The sequence below is a fragment of the Cervus canadensis genome, chromosome 10 (assembly GCF_019320065.1).
Source record: "Cervus canadensis isolate Bull #8, Minnesota chromosome 10, ASM1932006v1, whole genome shotgun sequence".
Classification (NCBI taxonomy): domain Eukaryota; kingdom Metazoa; phylum Chordata; class Mammalia; order Artiodactyla; family Cervidae; genus Cervus; species Cervus canadensis.
The window spans coordinates 30,587,548-30,609,844 of record NC_057395.1 but is presented as its reverse complement, the minus strand read 5'-3'; the positions used below and the strand labels follow the sequence as shown (position 1 = coordinate 30,609,844).

The window sequence follows — 22,297 nt, the reverse complement described above, 5'->3', positions numbered from 1 at the left end:
TCTGGCATTGAGTTGTATGAGCTGCTTGTATATTTTGGAAATTAATCCTGTCAGTTGTTTCATTTGCTATTATTTCCTCCCATCCTGAGGGTTGTCTTTTCACCTTGCTTATAGTTTCCTTTGCTGTGCAAAAGCTTTTAAGTTTAATCAGGTCCCACTTGTTTACTTTTGTTTTTGTTTCCATTTCTCTAGGAGGTGGGTCATAGAGGATGCTTTGATTTATGTCATTGAGTGTTCTGCCTTTGTTTTCTTCTGAGAGTTTTATAGTTTCTGGTCTTACACTTAGGTCTTTAATCCATTTTGAGTTTATCTTTGTGTATGGTGTTAGGAAGTGTTCTAATTTCATTCTTTTACATGTAGCTGTCCAGTTTTCCCAACACCATTTATTGAAGAGGCAGTCTTTGCCCCATTGTATATTCTTGCCTCCTTTGTCAAAAATAAGGTACCCACCCATGCATGGGTTTATTTCTGGGCTTTCTATGTTGTTCCATTGGTCTATATTTCTATTTTTGTGCCAGTACCGTACTGTCTTGATGACTGTAGCTTTGTAGTATAATCTGAAGTCAGGCAGGTTGATTCCTCCGGTCCCACTATCCTTTCTCGGGACTTATTTGGCTATTTGGGGTCTTTTGTGTTTCCATATGAATTTTGAAATTTTTTCTTCTAGTTCTATGAAAAATGCCATTGGTAATTTGATAGGGATTGCATTGAATCTGTAGATTGCATTTGGTAGTATAGTTATTTTCACAATACTGATTCTTCCTACCCAGGAACATGAAATATCTCTCCATCTGTTTATGTCATCTTTTATTTCTTTCATCAGAGTCTTATAATTTTCTGTGTACAGTTCTTTTGTCTCCTTAGGTAAGTTTGTTCCTAGATGTTTAATTCTTTTTGTTGCAGTGGTGAATGGGATTGATTTCTTAATTTCTTTTTCTGATTTTTCATTGTTAGTGTATAGAAATGCAAGTGATTTCTGTGTATTGATTTTGTATCCTGCAACTTTGCTAAACACACTGATTAGCTCTACTAATTTTCTGATACTATCTTTAGGGTTTTCTATGTATAGTATCATGTCATCTGCAAACAGTGAGAGCTTTACTTCTTCTTTTCTGATCTAGATTCCTTTTGTTTCTTTTTCTTCTCTGATTGCTGTAGCTAGGACTTCCAGAACTATGTTGAGTAATAGTGGTGAAAGTGGACACCGTTGTCTTGTTACTAATCTTAGGGGGAATGTTTTCAGTTTTTCACCATTGAGAATAATGTTTGCTGTAGGCTTATCATATATGACCTTTACTATGTTGGAGTAGGTTCCTTCTATGCTCATTTTTTAAAGAGTTTTAATCATAAATGGGTGCTGAATTTTGTCAAAGGCTTTTTATGCATCTATTGAGATTATCATATGGTTTTTATCTTTCAGTTTGTTAATATGGTGTATAACATTGATTGATTTGCATGTATTGAAGAATCCTTTCATTCCTGGAATAAACCCAACTTGATCATGGTGCATGAGCTTTTTGATGTGTTGCTGAATTCTGTTTGCTAAAATTTTGTTGAGGATTTTTGCATCTATGTTCATCAGTGATATTGGCCTGTAGTTTTCTTTTTGTGTGTTGCCTTTGTCTGGTTTTGGTATTAGGGTGATGGTGGCCTCATAAAATGAGCTTGGAAGTGTTCCTTCCTCTGCAATTTTTTGGAAGAGTTTTAGAAGGATAGGTATTAGATCTTCTCTAAATGTTTGAAAGAATTCTCCTGTGACCACCTGGTCCTGGACTTCTGATTTTTTTTTTTTTTTTGACAGATTTTTGATCACAGTCTCAATTTCAGTGCTTGTAATTAGGTTGTTCATCATTTCTATTTCTTCCTGGTTCAGTCTTGAAAGATTGAACTTTTTAAAGAATCTTTCCATTTCTTCCAGGTTATCCATTTTATTGCCATATAGTTGTTCATGCTTTGGCCACCTGATGCAAAGAGCTGACTCATTTGAAAAGACCCAGATGCTGGGAAAGATTGAGGACAGGAGGAGAAGGGGGTGACAGAGGATGAGATGGTTGGATGGCATCACTAACTCAACGGACATGGGTTTGGGTAGACTCTGGCAGTTGGTGATGGATAGGGAGGCCTGGTGTGCTGCAGTTCATGGGGTTGCAGAGTCGGATACGACTGAGCAACTGAACTGAACTGTTCATAATAGTCTCTTTTTTTTTTATTTTTATTTTTATTATTATTATTATTATTTTTTCCAGTGGGTTTTGTTATACATTGATATGAATCAGCCATGGATTTACATGTATTCCCTATCCCGATCCCCCCTCCCACCTCCCTCTCCACCCGATTCCTCTGGCTCTTCCCAGTGCACCAGGCCGGAGCACTTGTCTCATGCATCCCACCTGGGCTGGTGATCTGTTTCACCATAGATAGTATACATGCTGTTCTTTTGAAATATCCAACCCTCACATTCTCCCACAGAGTTCAAAAGTCTGTTCTGTATTTCTGTGTCTCTTTTTCTGTTTTGCATATAGGGTTATCATTATCACCTTTCTAAATTCCATATATATGTGTTAGTATGCTGTAATGTTCTTTATCTTTCTGGCTTACTTCACTCTGTATAATGGGCTCCAGCTTCATCCATCTCATTAGGACTGGTTCAAATGAATTCTTTTTAATGGCTGAGTAATATTTCATGGTGTATATGTACCACAGCTTCCTTATCCATTCATCTGCTGATGGGCATCTAGGTTGCTTCCATGTCCTGGCTATTATAAACAGTGCTGCAATGAACATTGGGGTGCACGTGTCTCTTTCAGATCTGGTTTCCTCAGTGTGTATGCCCAGAAGTGGGATTGCTGGGTCATATGGCAGTTCTATTTCCAGTTTTTTAAGAAATCTCCACACTGTTCTCCATAGCGGCTGTACTAGTTTGCATTCCCACCAACAGTGTAAGAGGGTTCCCTTTTCTCCACACCCTCTCCAGCATTTATTGCTTGTAGACTTTTGGATAGCAGCCATCCTGACTGGCATGTAATGGTACCTCATTGTGGTTTTGATTTGCATTTCTCTAATAATGAGTGATGTTGAGCATCTTTTCATGTGTTTGTTAGCCATCTGTATGTCTTCTTTGGAGAAATGTCTGTTTAGTCCTTTGGCCCATTTCTTGATTGGGTCATTTATTTTTCTGGAATTGAGCTGCAGGAGTTGCTTGTATATTTTTGAGATTAATCCTTTGTCTATTGCTTCATTTGCTATTATTTTCTCCCAATCTGAGGGCTGTCTTTTCACCTTACTTATAGTTTCCTTTGTAGTGCAAAAGCTTTTAAGTTTCATTAGGTCCCATTTGTTTAGTTTTGCTTTTATTTCCAATATTCTGGGAGGTGGGTCATAGAGGATCTTGCTGTGATTTATGTCGGAGAGTGTTTTGCCTATGTTCTCCTCTAGGAGTTTTATAGTTTCTGGTCTTACATTTAGATCTTTAATCCATTTTGAGTTTATTTTTGTGTATGGTGTTAGAAAGTGTTCTAGTTTCATTCTTTTACAAGTGGTTGACCAGTTTTCCCAGCACCACTTGTTAAAGAGGTTGTCTTTTTTCCATTGTATATCCTTGCCTCCTTGTCAAAGATAAGGTGTCCATAGGTTCGTGGATTTATCTCTGGGCTTTCTATTCTGTTCCATTGATCTATATTTCTGTCTTTGTGCAGTACCAACTGTCTTGATGACTGTGGCTTTGTAGTAGAGTGTGAAGTCAGGAGGTTGATTCCTCCAGTTCCATTCTTCTTTCTCAAGATGCTTTGGCTATTCGAGGTTTTTTGTATTTCCATACAAATTGTGAAATTATTTGTTCTAGTTCTGTGAAAAATACCGTTGGTAGCTTGATAGGGATTGCATTGAATCTATAGACTGCTTTTGGGTAGAATAGCCATTTTGACAATATTGATTCTTCCAATCCATGAACACGGTATGTTTCTCCATCTGTTTGTGTCCTCTTTGATTTCTTTCATCAGTGTTTTATAGTTTTCTATGTATAGGTCTTTTGTTTCTTTAGGTAGATATACTCCTAAGTATTTTATTCTTTTTGTTGCAATGGTGAATGGTATTGTTTCCTTAATTTCTCTTTCTGTTTTTTCATTGTTAGTATATAGGAATGCAAGGGATTTCTGTGTGTTAATTTTATACCCTGCAACTTTACTATATTCATTGATTAGCTCTAGTAATTTTCTGGTAGAGTCTTTAGGGTTTTCTATGTAGAGGATCATGTCATCTGCAAACAGAGAGTGTTTCACTTCTTCTTTTCCTATCTGAATTCCTTTACTTCTTTTTCTGCTGATTGCTGTGCCAGAACTCCAACACTATGTTGAATAGTAGTGTGGAGAGTGGGCACCCTTGTCTTGTTCCTGATCAGGGAAAGCCTTCAATTTTTCACCATTGAGTGGTGATGCCTTTGCTGTGGGTTTGTAATATATAGCTTTTATTATGTTGAGTATTTACTTCGATCCCTGCTGTCTGGAGAAGTTCTAATCATAAATGAGTGTTGAATTTTGTCAAAGGCTTTTTCTGCATCTATTGAGATAATCTATGGTTTTTATCTTTCAATTTGTTAATGTGGTGTATTACATTGATTGATTTGCAGACATTAAAGAATCCTTGCATTCCTTGGATAAAGCCCACTTGGTCATGATGTATGATTTTTTTAATATGTTGGTTGGATTCTGTTTGCAGAATTTTGTTAAGGATTTTTGCATCTATGCTTCATCAGTGAAATTGCCTGTAGTTTCTTTTTCTGTGGCATCTTTGTCTGGTTTTGGAATTAGGGTGATGGTGGCCTCATAGAATGAGTTTGGAAGTTTACCTTCTTCTGCAATTTTCTGGAAGAGTTTGAGTAAGATAGGTGTTAGCTCTTCTCTAAATTTTTGGTAGAATTCAGCTGTGAAGCCATCTGGTCCTGGGCTTTTGTTTGCTGGAAGATTTCTGATTACAGTTTCGATTTCCTTGCTTGTGACGGGTCTGTTAAGATCTTCTATTTCTTCCTGGTTCAGTTTTGGAAAGTTATACTTTTCTAAGAATTTGCCATTTCATCCGAAAGTTGTCCATTTATTGGCAATAGAGGTGCTGGTAGTAAGTCTCTTATGATCCTTTGTATTCAGTGTTGTCTGTTGTTATCTCTCCATTTCATTTTCTAATTTTGTTAATGTTTGGTTTGGTCTCTCTTTGTTTCGTAATGAAGTCTTGCTACATGGTTTTGTCAAATTTTGCTTGATTTTCTTCAAAAAACCAGCTTTTAGCTCCTTTCAGTTATTTTTTGCTATTGGCGTCTCGTTTAGTTTCCTTTTGCATTATTTCTGCCCTGATTCGTTAGATTTCTTTCCTAGCTACAACCCTGGGGTCTCAATTGCTTCTTCTCTAATTGCTTTATAGGTGTAGAGTTAGGTTGATTAGTGTTTGGTTCTGTTTCGTGATGGGTAAGCCTGTAATGCTGAGGAACCTCCCCTTAAGCACTGCTTTACAGCTGTTCCCATAGGTGTTGGGTTGTTGTGTTTTCATTTTTATTCATTTCTATACATATTTTTGATTCCTTTTTTGATTTCTTCTCTGATTTGTTGGTTATTCAAAGCGTGTTATTTAGCCTCCATATGTTTGAATTTTTAACAATTTTTTTCCTGTAATTGAGATCTAATCTTACTGCACTGTGGTCAGAAAAGATGACTGGAATGATTTCAATTTTTTTTAATTTTCCAAGACCAGATTTATGGCCCAGGATGTGATCTATTCTGGAGAAGGTTCCGTGTGCACTGAGAAAAAGGCGCTTGAGTTGATTGTTTTTGGGGTAAATGCCTATAGATATCAAATTAGGTCTAGCTGTCCATTGTGTTCATTAACGTGTGTTTCCTTGTTAATTTTCTGTTAGTTGATCTACCATTAGTTGTGAGTGGGGTATTAAAGTCTCCCACTATTATTGTGTTACTATTAATTTCCTCTTTCATACTTGTTAGCGTTTGCCGTACATATTGCGGTGCTCCTATGTTTGGTGCATATATATTTATAATTGTTATATCTTCTTCTTTGATTGATCCTTTGATCATTATGTAGTGTCCTTCTTTGTCTCTTTTCACATCCTTTATTTGAAAGTCTATTTTATCTGATATGAGTATTGCAACTCCTGCTTTCTTTTGGTCTCCGTTTGCATGAAATATTTTTTCCAGCCCTTCACTTTTAGTCTTATGTGTCTCTTGCCTTTGAAGGGTGGCGTCTCTTGTAGAACAGCATATATAGGGGGTCTTGTTTTTGTATCCATTCCAGCCAATCTTTGTTCTTTTGGTTGGGGCATTCAACCCATTTACATTTAGTAATTATTGATAGGTGGGTCCCGTTGCCATTTACTTTGTTGTTTGGGTTCACGTTTATACAACCTTTCTGCATTTCCTGTCTAGAGAAGATCCTTTAGCATTTGTTGAAGAGCTGGTTTGGTGGTGCTGAATTCTCTCAGCTTTTGCTTATCTGTAAAGCTTTTGAATTCTCCTTCATATCTGAATGAGATTCCTTGCTGGATACAGTAATCTAGGTTGTAGGTTATTCTCTTTCATTACTTTCAGGACGTCCTGCCATTCCCTTCTGGCCTGGAGGGTTTCTATTGATAGATCAGCTGTTATCCTTATGGGAATCCCTTTGTGTGTTATTTGTTGTTTTTCCCTTGCTGCTTTTAATATTTGTTCTTTGTGTTTGATCTTTGTTAATTTGATTAATATGTGTCTTGGGGTGTTTCGCCTTGGGTTTATCCTGTTTGGGACTCTCTGGGTTTCTTGGACTTGGGTGGCTATTTCCTTCCCCATTTTAGGGAAGTTTTCAGCTATTATCTCCTCGAGTATTTTCTCATGGCCTTTCTTTTTGTCTTCTTCTTCTGGGACTCCTATGATTCGAATGTTGGGGCGTTTCACATTGTCCCAGAGGTCCCTGAGGTTGTCCTCATTTCTTTTGATCCTTTTTTCTTTTTTCCTCTCTGCTTCATTTATTTCCACCATTTTATCTTCTACCTCACTTATCCTATCTTCTGCCTCCGTTATTCTACTCTTGGTTCCCTCCAAAGTGTTTTTGATCTCATTCATTGCATTATTCATTTTTAATTGACTCTTTTTTATTTCTTCTAGGTCTTTATTAAACAGTTCTTGAATCTTTTCAATCTTTGTTTCCAGGCTATTTATCTGTAACTCCATTTTGTTTTCAAGATTTTGGATCATTTTTATTATCATTATTCTAAATTCTTTTTCAGGTAGATTCCCTATCTCCTCCTCTTTTGTTTGACTTGGTGGGCATTTTTCATGTTCCTTTACCTGTTGGGTATTTCTTTGCCTTTTCATCTTGTTTAGATTGCTGTATCTGGAGTGGGCTTTCTGTATTCTGGAGGTCTGTGGTTCCTTTTTATTGTGGAGGATTAGCCCAGTGGGTGGGGTTAGACGATTGGCTTGTCAAGATTTCCTGGTTAGGGAAGCGTGCGTCAGTGTTCTGGTGTGTGGAATTTGATTTCTTTTCTTTGGAGAGCAATGGAGTGCCCAGTGATGAGTTTTGAGATGGGTCTATGTGTTAGGTGTGACCTTGGGCAGCCTGTATGTTGATGTTCAGGGCTATGTTCCTGCGTTGCTGGAGAATTTGCGTGGTATGTCTTGCTCTAAAACTTATTGGCTCTTGGGTGGTGGTTGGTTTCAGTGTAGGTATGAAGGCTTTTGGACAGTCACTTATTGCTTAAAGTTCCATGTAGTCAGGAGTTTTCTGGTGTTCTCAGGTTTTGGGCTTAAGTCTCCTGCCTCTGGATTTCAGTTTTATCCTTCCTGTAGTCTCAGGACTTCTCCAACTATACAGCCCTGAGTCGCTCCCAGCACCAGATCCGTTCTGTCATAATAGTCTCTTATAATCCTTTGTATTTCTGCATTCCCTGTTGTAACCTCTCCTTTTTCATTTCTAATTTTGTTGATTTGATTCTTCTCTCTTTTCTTCTTAATGAGTCTGACTAAAGATTTGTCGATTTTGTTTACCTTCTCAAAGAACCAGCTTTTAGTTTTATTAATCTTTAGTATTGTTTCTGTCATTCCTTTTTCATTTATTTCTGCTTGGATCCTTATGATTTCTTTCCTTCTACCTATTTTGGGGGTTTTTTGTTCTTTTTCCAGTTGTTTTAGGTGTAAAGTTAGGTTGTCTGTTCGATGTTTTTCTTATTTCTTGAGGTAGGATTGTATTGCTATAAACTTCCCTCTCAGGACTGCTTTTGCTGCATCCCATAGGTTTTGAGTTGTCATGTTTTCTTTGTCATTTATTTCTAGAAATTTTTTTTATTTCCCTTTTGATTTCTTCAGTAACCTGTTGGTTTTTTAGAAACGTGTTGTTTAATCTCCATGTGTTTGCATTTTTTACAGTTTTTTCCTTGTAATTGATATCTAGTCTCATAGCATTGTGGTCAGAGAAGATGCTTGATACAATTTCAATTTTCTTAAATTTATTGAGGTTTGATTTGTGACCCAAGATATGGTCTATCCAGGAGAATGTTCCATGTGCACTTGAGAAGAAGGTATATTCTTTTGCATTTGGATGGAATGGCCTGAAGCTCTCAATGAGATCCATCTCATCTAATGTATCATTTAAGACTTGTGTTTTCATATTAATTTTCTGCTTTGATGATCTGTCCATTGGTGTGAGTGGGGTGTTAAAGTCTCCTACTACTATTGTGTTACTCTAAGTTTCTCCTTTTATGTCTGTTAGTGTTTGTCTTATGTATTGAGGTGCCCCTGTGTTGGGTGCATAGATATTTATAATTGTTATGTCTTCCTCTTGGTTTGATCCCTTGATTATTATGTAGTGTCCTTCCTTATCTCATGTAATCTGCTTTATTTTAAGGTCTATTTTTTCTGATATGAGGATTGCTACTCCAGCTTTCTTTTGCTTCCCATTTGCATGGATTCAGTCTATATGTGTCTTGAGGTCTGAAGTGGGTTTCTTGTAGACAGCATATATATGGTCTGCCAGGTCATGCTCTGTACGTACCAAACTCTGATTGGAAATTGCCATCTGGTGTTTAAGAGTTAAGGCAGATGACGCTGACCTTCTTTTATTCCCCTTGCTGATCAGGATAGACTCTGGACGTGTCTCTTGGTTCTTTTCAGATTCTTTTTAACAGAACAGCAGAAGTGACTGTGATAGAACTAGACATCAGACTTTAGACCACGGTGTCAGGCTGAACCTCCCGTGGTTTTCTTTCTGCTCTTTTCTGTTATTCAGTCATACTCAGGACATCTCAGGGCTTCCCAGGTGGCTTAGTGGTAAAGAATCCGCCTGCAACGCAGAAGACACGGGTTCAATCTCTGGGTCAGGAAGATCCCCTCTAGAGTCGTTTTCTAAGTGAAACATTGCTTTGAAATATAATAAGTAAGAAATTCCATAGCATGGATGGGAGTGTGTGTGGGTGTGATACCCATATTTAGGAATGAGGAACCACATTTTAGCCAGGTTTCTAGGGATAGATTTGCTTATATTGAGATTCAGGAAAGAAAGAAATTATTTTTGGTCGATAGGTTAGTGTTATTCACACAGATCTTGCCCACTCAATGAGCAAAGAAATCTGCATGATGCCAGGGGGTCATAAGAGAGGAAGAAAAGGATACAGCACATTGAGATGTTTCATTTCTGAGAAGCATTCCTTCCATGGAGAGTGTAAATTCTTAAATATCTAATCCACTCTGAAATAGTCTGTCCCACCTTAATGTCCTATCACAGTCAAAGAGTCCACTGTGAGAATTTTACATTTGCCAATTTGGAAGTCCAACAGACCTGAAACAGTTCTGGGTCCTAAAAAGTCTTTAACCCATGCATAACCAAATGGGAATCTTTATGGGTTTTGCATAATCCTAAGAAGTCCTCTACACAGATTAAAAGCAGATCCCTCATATGTATGAAGGAGATAGTTTCCATCTTCCTCTGCCCAAATAATAAATAAAATAATTAGACCTGTGACACCAGCCCTCCGCCTACTATCCTATCAGATTTTTTTTTCACTTTCTATTACATCCTCCAAGGTACTTGTCTCTGTTAAATGTATTGCTGTCCTTTTAAAAAATAAAATGAAGTGTTTACTTTTTGGCCACAGATGATATTGAGAGCCCCTGCCTTGAAATGATTTGGGTTTTTTTCCCCCTCTTCCTTTACAGCTGTGACCTAGTTAATTGTAGGTGGGGAGCAAACTCTGAAATCATTGGACTTTCTTCTTTACTTAGAAATCTCACTCTGTGAAATTGTAGGATGTCCTCCTTAATAACAGTAAGTCAGGTTTTGAGATCAGCAACATTTGTGTCCTTTGTGTGTTGAGATAAAGAAGAGTGTTTTGCCTGCAGTTTCCTCATGGTTAGGGGAGAGGGAGAGGACAGAAAGACATGAAAATGACCCAAAGATGAGTCACTCATTTCTAAAACAAGAGTCTAAATGCTCTTTGTTGACGTGGATTTTAACCTCTGAAACGTTCTGCCCTCTTGACCACAGGGACAAAGAAGTAAGTGATTCAGGCTCTCGGCTTGGGTGCTTCATCCCTGCCTTTGGGGAATCAAGTCCTGAAATATCACATCAGTAAGAAACCATTTTAATTTAAAAATAAAGGCACATTACTAAGAGTCAGGCTTTTCAAGTCAACAAGTATGTTCTCATGGTGGGAAGAAAATCCTTTTAACAAAATATTTATTTTAACAAATTGAATTATTTTGGGGGGTGGTTAGAGGGGGGCAAGGAATCGTTGGGTAAAAGGTCCTTAAGTGTTGATTTTTCATTCTGTGTATGGGATAAAGGTCATTCACTAGCCTCTACCATGAAAAGGTGTCCAAGAATGAAACTGTAAAAAGTTAATGTCATGACTGACTCACTTCTGTTTCTGTACCACTGAGCCACCAGGGAAGCCCACAATAGAGTATTATTCAGCCTTTAAAAAGGAAGCAAATTCTAACACAGATTACAACATAGATAAACCTTGAAAAGATTATGCTAAATGAAATAAGCCCAGTCACAAAAGAACAAATACTCTGTGATTCCACTTGCATGAGCTACCTTGAATAAGCAAATTCATAGAGTCAGAACAGTGGTTTCTAGGGACCCTGGGGAGTTGTATGTTGGATGATAATTTCAGTTTCGTAGTTAAAAGATTGATGCTGATTGCCCAACAGTGTGAATGTACTTAATACCATTGAACTGTTCACTTGACATGGTCAAAATGGTAAATTTCATGTTTATGTATATTTTACAAGGCTTCCCAGATGGCTCAGTGGTAAAGAACCTGCGTGCCAATGCCGGAGATGTGGCTTTGATCCCTGGTGGAAAAGATCCCCAGAGACGGGAATGGCAACTCACTCCAGCATTCTTGCCTAAAGAATTCCATAGACAAAGGAGTCTGGCAGGCTATAGTCCATGGGGTTGCAAAAGAGACACAACATAGCAACTCAGCATGCTTGCATATTTTGCAATATATTTTCTTAAAGATCAGTGTTTGCAGCCTAGAGGGTTAGAGGGTGTGATACCCAACAGGTATATGCTTCCTTTCTTCACACAGGAAATGAGGAGGAGGTGGTCGTCCTGGTTTGGGCTCTGAACACATGTTCAATTTCATGAAATCCTTGCCATGGGGGCTGCTCTGTTTTCCACATTTTGAAATCCAGAATGAGTTTGAGTGGATGAGGTGGAGTGGTTGCTCAAAAGAGTGTCTCAGGCCGCTTAATTGTGGCCAAACTCACAAAGGAGATCTCAGACCTGCCCATTATGGGTGCTTAATTAACAAGACGCCTGCTCCTAGCTGTGGTACAATGAGGCCATCATCCTGGGTTTATTAAGAGACACGAGCAGAAGGCACTGAGTTCCTAAGCGCCTCCTCACAGCCAAATCCTAAATCATGACCTTTGTTTCTGCATCAAGCAAGTAATAACCACCCCAATCCAATTTCCTCCCTCTCTTGTGGAAATTTACCTCAAGTTATACCACATAGAGACTTCTGTAGAAAAAAAGGAAAGAATTCATTATATCTTTCATAACAAATCAAACAATAAAGTCTCAGCCAGTTTTCCTTACAGATTTTCAGATGCTTTCATGGCCTGGGTAGGTGTTATTATATTTTTTTCTCTTGCACTGTTAAAGGGCGTTACATTTCTTTCCATCGCCTGTTTTCCTGGCCCACCTGCCTATGCAATTTTAGGGTTGCCAATTGAGAAGGACCTCTTGCAAATTAGGAGACACAGTGAGCCTTGGATTAAGTGTTTCACTTATATGGGGCTGCTTGGTCTCTGTCAGAAATTGGGAAGACATAGGAGCGATCTAAATAAAAGGAATTTTATTTTCAGTTACTTATTTGACTGCATCAGGTCTTAGTTGTGGCACACTGGTCTTTCGTTGTGGTGCCTAGACTGGCGCTTGGGCTTTCTAGTTGTGGCAGGCAGGCTTAGTTACTCCATGGCATGTGGGATCTTATTTTCATGACCAGGGATCGAACCTGTATCCTCCACATTGCAAGGCAAATTCTCAACCACCAGGGAAGTCCCAGTAAAAGGAGTTTTAGGTTGGTGGATATGGGTGCCTGCTGGAGCCTTACTTCCTTCCCATCAGTGCACTTGTACTTTGGCAGGTCTCAACTCACCTGCTTCTACCCACAGATCATTATGCCCCGCTAGGAGCTTGACCACTGCTGTAAAGGGAAGGTTGTGAAATCCCCTGGCATGGGCAAAGGGAGGGGGGTTTTTCCTTCCAGCCCTATGTCCAGCTGTGAAGCCTTGGCTTACCTTTCCTTATATCCTTTGATCTGTTTGCTTTCAGCCCACCTAGTTTCTGGCCTACTCGAATTCTACATTCATTATCCTATTATGTGCAGATATTGTGATTGCCCACTTTGAACTTATTGGTTCACCTTGGCCTTTAAACTCTTGGTGACTCTGAATATCTGTGACCACTGACATGATTTCCTAGCCATACTTTGCCTAGATCTCCAACCTCAATATAGTTCTTAGTTTTCCAAGCTCTGTTGCTAAATCCTAAGCCATTTCCATTATACTTGCTCAGTCAAGAATGCAGAAGAGACCCCACCACCCATAATCAGGTTAATTTAAATGGTTCTGAAAAGCAACACTCCAGATAAATATTTTTATCCATAAGAGATCTTAATGAGAAAGCATAGTAATAAATTCTTCAACGGTAGTCTAGGCAACTCACTACATTAATAAGCTGAGCCTAAAACAGGCCTAATTTTGTATATATTAAAGGATTTGCTTCTTGGCTCACTTCAGTTTTGTAATACAAACATCCAGTTCTTGGAATGATCCAATCATCTTGATCAACTCTACTAAAGAATTCATGGTTGTTTTTTGTTTTGTTTTATGTGTTTGGGGGTTTTTCTGTCATTACTATGGATCTTGTTCATGAGAGGACTTTTATTAACTCTGGAAAATGTGACAGACAGAATAAATGTGACAGATTTATTGCCACAACCATGTAGGAATACCGTCTCTGGAACCAGGCATAACTGTGGGACTTCTGGCCTAGGTGGCACTAAGGATAAGGATACAGAGCCCTGGGGTAGGCCAAGGGGGTGGTCAGGAGGTAGTCTCCTAGCTGGGTTCTTCTGATGGCAGACATCCTTTATTTCTCTGCTTTCTTTTCCCCTTGGGAAAAGCATTCCAAGAAAGCAAGGGGGAAATGTAACCTAGAGAACAGCTTCCCAAAGTCATTATCTCACCAAAATGGCATCTGATCTACAAAAGCGGCATTGACCCCACTTCCATTAGCAAGGCCCTTCCATCCGCATTCATCAAGCCTCCAGCATCATCACTGTCATAGTGTGTCATGTCTTCACTACTCAATAAGAAAAGGGATGCAGGGCTAACCCTGTACACCTACTCTTTGAGAAACCAGAGCAAGAAGAACCACAGAAGCTCCTGTTACAGAGCTTAAGCTACTCCAGGGTAGATTTTAGGAAGGCACGTCACCCAACAGCAGCAGGAAGAGCCACAAGCCTATGCTTTTATGTAAGAGACACATTTTCATTCATTCTTTGCCATTTCTATTCTTTCTCTGCCATTTCTATTCTTTTTCTACGATTTCCAACATTTCTGTTAAGCTCAAGACACAGGTTTTTTTTAAGTGGATTTGTTAAATTAGAAGAAATTTTAAAGAGGAACCAAACTTCACTAGAAATGAGTAATAAGTTTTTAAAACCTTCTAACATATTATGAACAACATAAAAGTATAAAGAACATCAAGTCCACAGTCGAGACAAGGGTTCAGAGGAATTTAAGCTATCAGTAAAAAAGTAAGTGTTCTTTTTCCCGATTTACCTCTTACCAATTCTACTTGCCTTCCATTAGAAGGAGAAATATTAACTTTCTCCTCACTGAGTTTCCCTCAAACCTCTTCACAGCTTCTAGACACAGATTTTCTAATGTCTTCTTGGTTCCCCCTTGGAGGGAAAGTTATCTCTCGCAGCTCTCCTCTGAGCAGTAACTCATCCTAATCCCCTCCGTGAGAAGGAAGAGGAGATAGTTCTCAAGTAGCCAGCAGACCCTGCCCCAGCTTTATAACTCCATTCCCAACAGGCCCCAGACCCTTCCAACTGCTTACAACCCCTAAACAAAACAATGCATTTATTTTTTCACACTAAGGCTGTGATCTTATAAAACAGTATATGCTGTTTTGCAAAGTATGTGCTCAAAAAACATCCTTGGCCACTGAGTTCCATGGAAACCAAGTAACAGATTAAGAAAGAGAGGAGGTGGGGGCGTTTAATATCCCTTCAGGGTCTGGACTGATTTGGTTCAGGCAGCCCTGATTTTTATTTCTATGGGGGCCTGGCATGTATCTGAGAACTGACTTTCTTTCGTAACCAGGGTAATTGATAGGATGACATCACTTTTACGGCCCTAGGATCCCTTGTATAATGGTTTTTAGCGCTTAGGGGAAATATTTCTAAACATAGCTCTTGGCGTGCAGCTCTGGAGCCCTTAAACCAGAGGGCAGTCCTGCCTCTCTGCTACTTTCCCAGGGACCCAAAATATTTTTATGTACACAGCCAAGCTTTTTTTTTTTTTCTTTTTTATGATTTTCCTACCCCTAAATGATCAGAATGAGCTCCCTAGCATCTTATTCCCAGGTTGAGGAACAATGACGCACTGATGACTCTGTCAGAGCTGGGACATTTTCCAGACCCAAATATAGGATTAAGTGTGTTAGTGAGCAGTTCTGAAACGCCTCAGAATTTCAAAAAATTGTTTGGGTTTCGGTTTTGCATGTTGCCCACTCACTTCATCAGACAAGTGCTATTTCTAAATATCTTTTTCCCAAAGAACTGGCACTGGGATTATAAAGTGACAAATAGGAACTTCCAAAAGTGTTCAGACTTTTGCCCCAAATGGTAGGCATGAGAGTGTCAGGAGCAGAAGAAGAAGGATGGGGAGGGGAAATTCTGGGCTCTTCTGAGACTCCTGCCTCTGTGTCCCCAGAGCCCATTCACATGCTTGGGGCTAAGTCAGGAAAGACGGCAGGCCAGCTCTTGAAAGGTGGGCACTGCCTGCTGGCCCTTGTGCCCCACCCTATCCAAAGGCCATGTCATAGAACCCGACCAGGAAAGCACGATCGCTTGACCCACCAGAAGAGCTGTAATCAAAAGGGCAGATGTTAACAAGGTTGGCAAGGATGTGGAGAAATGAAAACCCTCACACACTGCTGACGGGAATGTAAAATGGTGCAGCAGCTATGGAACACAGCTTGTCAATTCCTTAAGAGGTTAAACATGGAGATAACACGGCAATGGCACTCCTAGGTAGCTGCCCAAGAGACATGCAAAATGTACATCCACACAAAAGCCTGTACATGAATGTCCATAACAACATTATTTATAATAGCCCCAAAGTATAAACAACCCAATTGCCCACCATCCAGTGGATAAATGGATTAACAAAACGTGTTATCTCTACACAATGGAATTTTATCCAGTAAGAGAAAGAAGTGAAGTGCTGATACCAGCTACAATAGTAATGAACCTTGAAAACATGCTCAGTCAAAGAAGCCAGGCACAGAGATCATACTTACATAAAATGTCCAGAACAGGCAAAGCTATAGAGACCGAAAGTAAATTAGTGGTTGCAGGTGACTGGTGGAAGGAGGGAGAAAGATGGGAAGTGGTGGTACCAGCTGATGGGTATGTGGTTTCATTTTGGGGTGATGAAAATGTTCTCAAATTAGATCGTGGTGATGGTTATAGAACCCAGTGAATATACTAAAATCCATTGAACTGTATACTGTAGATGAGTGAAGTGTATGGTATGTAAAATATATCTCAATCAAGGGTTCTTTTTTAAAGAATACTAACAAAGAATAATGGGCCAACTTCATTTAAAGAATGACGCTTCCACTTCTACCCAGACTTGCATTTTGGTTATACATGAAGATTTAAAAACAAAAGCATTCAATTGGTGAAAAGAACTAAATGTGCAATAGATTTCAGCCTGTTTGGTCCTGTGCTGGAACCCAGGGTGGGAGGGAGTGTGGGGGAATATATAATAAAAATAAGAATTAGTGCTAAGGGATGATAAGGTCTGTGACACAGAAATATTAACTGTACACAAAACCCCATAGAAATCTGCTCTCTACAAAACCTGAAGATATGGTTGATGGGTGTTTCTGAACACATCCCTGCTTTTTGCCTCGCTCTTGTGGATCTTTTTGTTTGCTGGCATCTTCTCAGGCTCACTTTGGAATAAGTTGCCTGTTGATCCTTTTTAGTTCTTCCAAGAAAGCAGATGTGGCTTTAATAAGGCGTTAATTCTGGCTGAAATGTCGTGGCATTGGGTCTCAACCAGACTGGGCCTTGATGCTGGAGAAACTGTCCTTTCCCCTCCGGTTCTACCAACAAAGGATAACATAACTCATCTAAGAGAATCTTTTAAAAACGGCTATTTGTGCCTCCCGGTAGCTGAATTTAACCTAACATAGAGTATAGCCAGTCAATCTTCTGGCTGACATTTTCTAAAATAGATGTCACTGAATAATCAGTGAATAATTAAGATGGGTTAATTAGATTGCATTTCTGAACATATTTCTTTGGTTGCTATAAATAGACTTCTCCCCCTGTGTGCCATTTCCTGTGTCTCTGTATACTTGCAAATTTTGTTCATAATGACGCTAGGCATTACTTCCAACTTGAGTTTTTCCAAATTCTTTTCAAAGTAGTAATTATGTCTGAAAACATCCCTTGAGTCAGGCAAAGACAATTATTGCTTTAAAAAAAAAAAATCCTTCTGTCTTTACAAAAATAGTGAGGAGAGTCTAGGAGCAGAGATGGAATACCCAAAGGCATGGAGATAGAGAGAGCTGGAGCAAGGGTGGAGCAGATGGGGGAGGGGATCCAGGCAGAGCCCTGCTCTCCGCCCCACACTCCCTGGGAGGTCCTGCCCACCTCTTCCTGCCTTTGCTCTATGCAGGAACTCCTGGCTTCACCAGGCTTGCCTCCCCCTGGAGTCGGTTCCCTTCCCAAAGGTGGAACCATAGGACCAAGACACCAATTTTATCAGTGATGTTCCCCCAGGGAAGAAAACAGGCAAACACACAGCAACTGATCCAGTTCTGCCAACTAACTTAAAACTTGGACTCTTTACCCCAAATGTTAGCAAAGAAGTTCACGAAAGGAGGGGTGATGCAGGATGGATCTTGACTATGTCTTCCCAACATCTCATGGTCCTGCTCTCCATTTCGATATCCAGCGGGTCACCACTTCATTACTCCTGAGAGTTGGTGATCAAATGTCTAAGGGATAAACCACCTAGCAAGCTAGTTTTCTATCATTTTCAAAGAAAGAATAACGAAAGTGATTAAATGGAGTTGGGAGTAGTAAGACAAATCCAGGTCATTTGTTGGCTTGGTGAGCCCTGGGGTCATGTCCCAACATCTGCACAATATCCATGTGGCCTGGACAGGTCATTCTGACTTTCTCCTCTGTAATATGATGGTACAAAGACACACAAACACACAGAGACACACACATTTATATCTAACTGCTCTGAGCATCATAATTCCCTTTAAAGGCACAGGGCATCATGGTTGATGGTAGTGGTGTTTGCATGCACATCCTCAGATGCCATCATGGAATCTGCCCTGTGAAAGTCTGAATTAGTGACTGAAAGTCTAGGACAGAATCAGATATGATTGAAAAGACAGGGCCAGTGAAACCAGGTAGCATCCTCCACCAGCACTAGGGCATGACCTGTCCCTGCCATCTGTGCCTCCCCAGGCTCAAAGCCATCCACTGGCATGACCAGGCTCAAGCTGCAGGCTTTAGAGCCAGTCCCCGCAGTGGACGGCCCTGTCCCTGTGTGTACCAAAGACTTCAGGGCATGTGATTAGGCCCTGCTGTTCTCAGGAATTATTATGTTTATATTCAGGCATGTTTTTAAAAAGTTTATTAGGGCACCTTTAGACTTCAAAGAGAAGGCAATGGCAACCCACTCCACTACTCTTGCCTGGACAATCCCATGGACGGAGGAGCCTTGTAGGCTGCAGTCCATGGGGTCGCAAAGAGTCAGACACGACTGAGCGACTTGACTTTCCCTTTTCACTTTCATGCATTGGAGAAGGAAATGGCAGCCCACTCCAGTGTTCTTGCCTGGAGAATCCCAGGGACGGGGGAGCCTGGTGGGCTGCCGTCTATGGGGTCGCACAGAGTCGGACACGACTAAAGTGACTTAGCAGCAGCAGAAGACTTCAAAGATTCCCAGACTATAAGCTAAATATATATTTAACTATAAAGAAATGTTTTAATCACATTATTTAACAATAGTGTAAAACAGAACCTTTAAACTGGTCCCTATCCTTCCCATAATTACATGCTCTGAATAAGAGCCTGGTTCACGGCCAATATCCCCATGGAGATATATGAGCTTGGGGACATAGACAACAGCTAACTATGATATCGCTTGCCTTTGTTTCTTCTTGAAAATACCAAAGTAGTTAGCTAATGGTAATAGAGCAGTCACTTTCCATATACTACTTTTTTAAAATTAATTTAGCTTCTTTCTCTTTTTTTTTCTTTCTTCCTTCCTTTGTTCCTTCTTTCTTTCTTTTACTTGAAAGTGAAACTATCTCTGCTGATGTCTTTGTAGAAAGACAGGATTCCTTCATAACCACACCACCACCACCTTTTATTTTGGGGTGTGTGAAAATAAAGGAATGGTACACAGGAATAAAATCATGCAGTTTTTCCCTGGAGCCCTGACCCACGGGAAAATGATAAAAATCATCCAAAAAGACTGTCAGTGAAAGTGGTCTTCACATATTCATTAAATGAATGAGTGCATGGATCCATAGCAGAAGGGATTCCAAAAAGGTGATTCAGAGAAACACAGATCTGGAAATGATCTCGAGAGTTTTATACTATCAGTGATGGATAGTATCCTAGAATTACTTGATCATGGGAAACCTCCCCAAAAATTAAGATCAGGTACATGCCACACCCTGCATTATCCACTTTAAGTATATACCCTGACTTAATCCTCACAATAGCCCTGTGAGGTTGGTATGCTTTCCGTCTTACAGATAAAGAACTACTAGGGTTGGCCAAAAAGTTTGTTCAGATATTTTCCATAACACGTTATGAGAAAACCTGAGTGAACTTTTTGGCCAACACAATAAACCAGAGAAGTTAATGTGTCTGAGGTCACACAGTAAGTGGTAGGGCCGAATTCAAACTCAGTTATTTCTCGCATCAGGACACTCCAGGAGGTAGTGAGCTATGAGTTCTGTGGGTTTTGTTCTACTACTTTTCGGATGATAGTAAAGGTTCCAGTTGAAGAGACAAGATAATCAATCAATATAAAGGATGTGCAGAAGGCAAATATGCCTCAGTGACTACCACACACTCAAAATGATGTTAAGACTAAACATGCTATTTCCTTTACTGTACAGGTTGTGTTATGAGCTAATCTTCCCTCCCCTTCTCACTTTGAAATCTTGTCTTTTGGTCAGTAAGCTATTGAACTAGATGCAGATGCCCTTCTAAAAGATGGTTTAAAATAATCAAAATAATAATCAATAATAATAATCACAAAAAATCAAAACTAACTTGATTGACATCTCAAAGAGCTTTATTTTGTTGAACTGAATGCCCTTCCTTGAGATAAGGTCGCCACAAGATTTATTTAATACATGATAAAGTCACAAGAGCATTTATAGAAAATGACCCATCATGAGGAAGAGGAGATGGGCCACCTTTATCCCCTTTATCTCCTCTCTTCTAAAATCTCAGATGTGGATATTACATCTAGCAGATAAGTTTTCTTACTGCCCTTCTCTCCCTAACCTAAACTTGGGAGATTTCCAAAGTAAATGCCTGGATTTTTACAAATTGTCGACAGATATAGCAGTTTTTCCAGTGTTGATTTGGGGGAAAAAAAAAAACCAAAAACTGCCCTTTTGGTTTTGCCATGCAGGAACTCTGGTTCTGGAAGTTTTAAAGAGTTAAGAGTCTGGATGGAATGCCTTGGGAATGTTGGCAGGAGGCTGAAAGTCCATCCCCTTTGCTTCTCACCCTGGATGGAATCCCGGAACCATGAGCACACAGTGACGACTCCGGATCCACGTTCTTTCTAAAATTCTGTTCTGATCTGCCCCGAAAGTCAGCTGAGTGTCCTCCGAGGTCCACCGAGTGCTATTATCTGCAGGGGAGGCTTATTTTTACCTTGTCCTGGGAGAGTTTCTGGAGGCAGGGAGAAAATTTAGGAGCTGTTAGCTCATCCTTGTGCAGAAACAGTCTCTGAAGACTAGTGAGGGTGCTGGGGAGGGAGAGTAGGGGGTAGGACAGAGGCCCCAGTGGAGGCAGAGTTATTTGGGCTGCATTTTTCCTGGTCTGATGACATCTCAGTGACATTTGAACTTGGCGTCAGGAAAAGAACACAGCCCTGCATATGGGGCCTGGGACCAGAAGGGCAGAGGCGGGGTCTTGGCTGGCATGGCTGCGGGGCCGCTGGGCTCTGAGGACCTGCTGAGTGCCTGGAACCGGCTGGTGTGGGGCCTGACTTGCCGGGCTTTGAGGACGTGCCGAGGCGGGAACGTGCGGGTCCTGCAACTGATGTTGAAACCATGGTGCATCTCCAGGGCTGTCTACCAGGTGGGACCAGAAGCTCCTCTTCTGTTTCTTTGTAGCATGAGAAATTCGTGGGGAATGGTGGGAAAGGGACGTCAGCTCTTGTCCTTTCTCTATCATGTGTAATAAGGGGAGGAGTCCACCTTCATCTGGCATCATCTTCTAGGTACCGGGCAATGGGAGAGGTGCACTGTAAGGATCTAATTCAGTTTTCCGGACAACCTGATAAAAATGGGTGTTTGTGGCACCTTTTGGAGATAAGGTTATTAAAACTCAGGGAGGGATATAAGGTGTTCGGTGTTACCCAGCTGATAAATGACAGAGCCCTGGGATTTGCACCCAAGTTTTTCTGGCTACAAAGATGAGGATGCCCTCCCCACAAGTTCATGCTCCTCTCACAAGAGATGCTATTTTCTCAAGGAGTGTGTGTGTGTGTATAGGGGTGGCGAGAACCTGATGAGGGGTGTTGGCTGGCAGGACAGGAAGTGAGGAGGGAAGAGCACTGAGCAGCAATATCAAGTCCCCATCCTCCCCATCTTCACCTCCCTCTCATGTGGTAGCTTCCCTTCTCAGACATTCCCACACAAGTGTGAGAAATGGGGAAAGTTTTCTGCAGCTGGGTGGCTCTTCTGAGCCCACTGGCTGGGGACACAGGGCTCTTAAAGAGGGAGAGGGTCTGCTTTCCCACTCATCCATCCAGACTGGTGGCATGAAGCCAGGTCCCTGCTGACCATGGGGGTTTCAGTCCTGATAGCCCAGCCCAGCCTGAGAAGAAGGATCTAGACTGACTGAGAGGGTTGGGGGAAATGAAGGCAAAAGAGAAAAGGTCCAGCTCTGCCCCTGCCTGCTTCTTGGAGGCAGGTGTCACTAGCTTGGCCTCAGTTAATGTTTTCTTGCAGTGCTGTTTCTTTTACTAAGTTAGCTTGAGAGGTGTTGGCCCCCTCTCTGCTTCCCACACTGCCTGGAAACAAGCAGGCGCAGCTGGCCTTTGTATTCTTAAGCATAATTTGTCTGCATATAATCTCGTAATGAACCATAGTGGCTAAACACAGGGCCCTGCAGCCACCCTTCCCCCCAGTCCTCCCGGTGGACTGTCCATGCTTGCACTGAATGGACAGCTCCTTGGAAGATAAGCCCAGGCGCCCTGGGTTGGTTTCACAGAGGGACACAGCCTTC

At 40.6% G+C, this 22,297-nt stretch overlaps 1 protein-coding gene across 3 annotated transcripts in view; it reads left to right on the top strand.

Annotated features, from left to right (window-relative positions):
- FRMD4A (FERM domain containing 4A) overlaps positions 1 to 22,297 on the top strand; it is a 368,918-nt gene that overhangs the window by 21,383 nt on the left and 325,238 nt on the right. The window contains exon 1 of one of the 3 annotated variants that reach the window (XM_043480352.1): positions 18,735 to 21,145. The exons of 1 other annotated variant lie outside the window; for it this stretch is intronic. In XM_043480352.1, coding sequence (XP_043336287.1) covers positions 20,987 to 21,145 — 159 coding nt within the window. In that variant the 5' untranslated portion in view covers positions 18,735 to 20,986. Of the gene's footprint in view, positions 1 to 18,734; positions 21,146 to 22,297 lie in introns of those variants that run through there. One more of the 3 variants, XM_043480351.1, reaches the window with a different exon arrangement.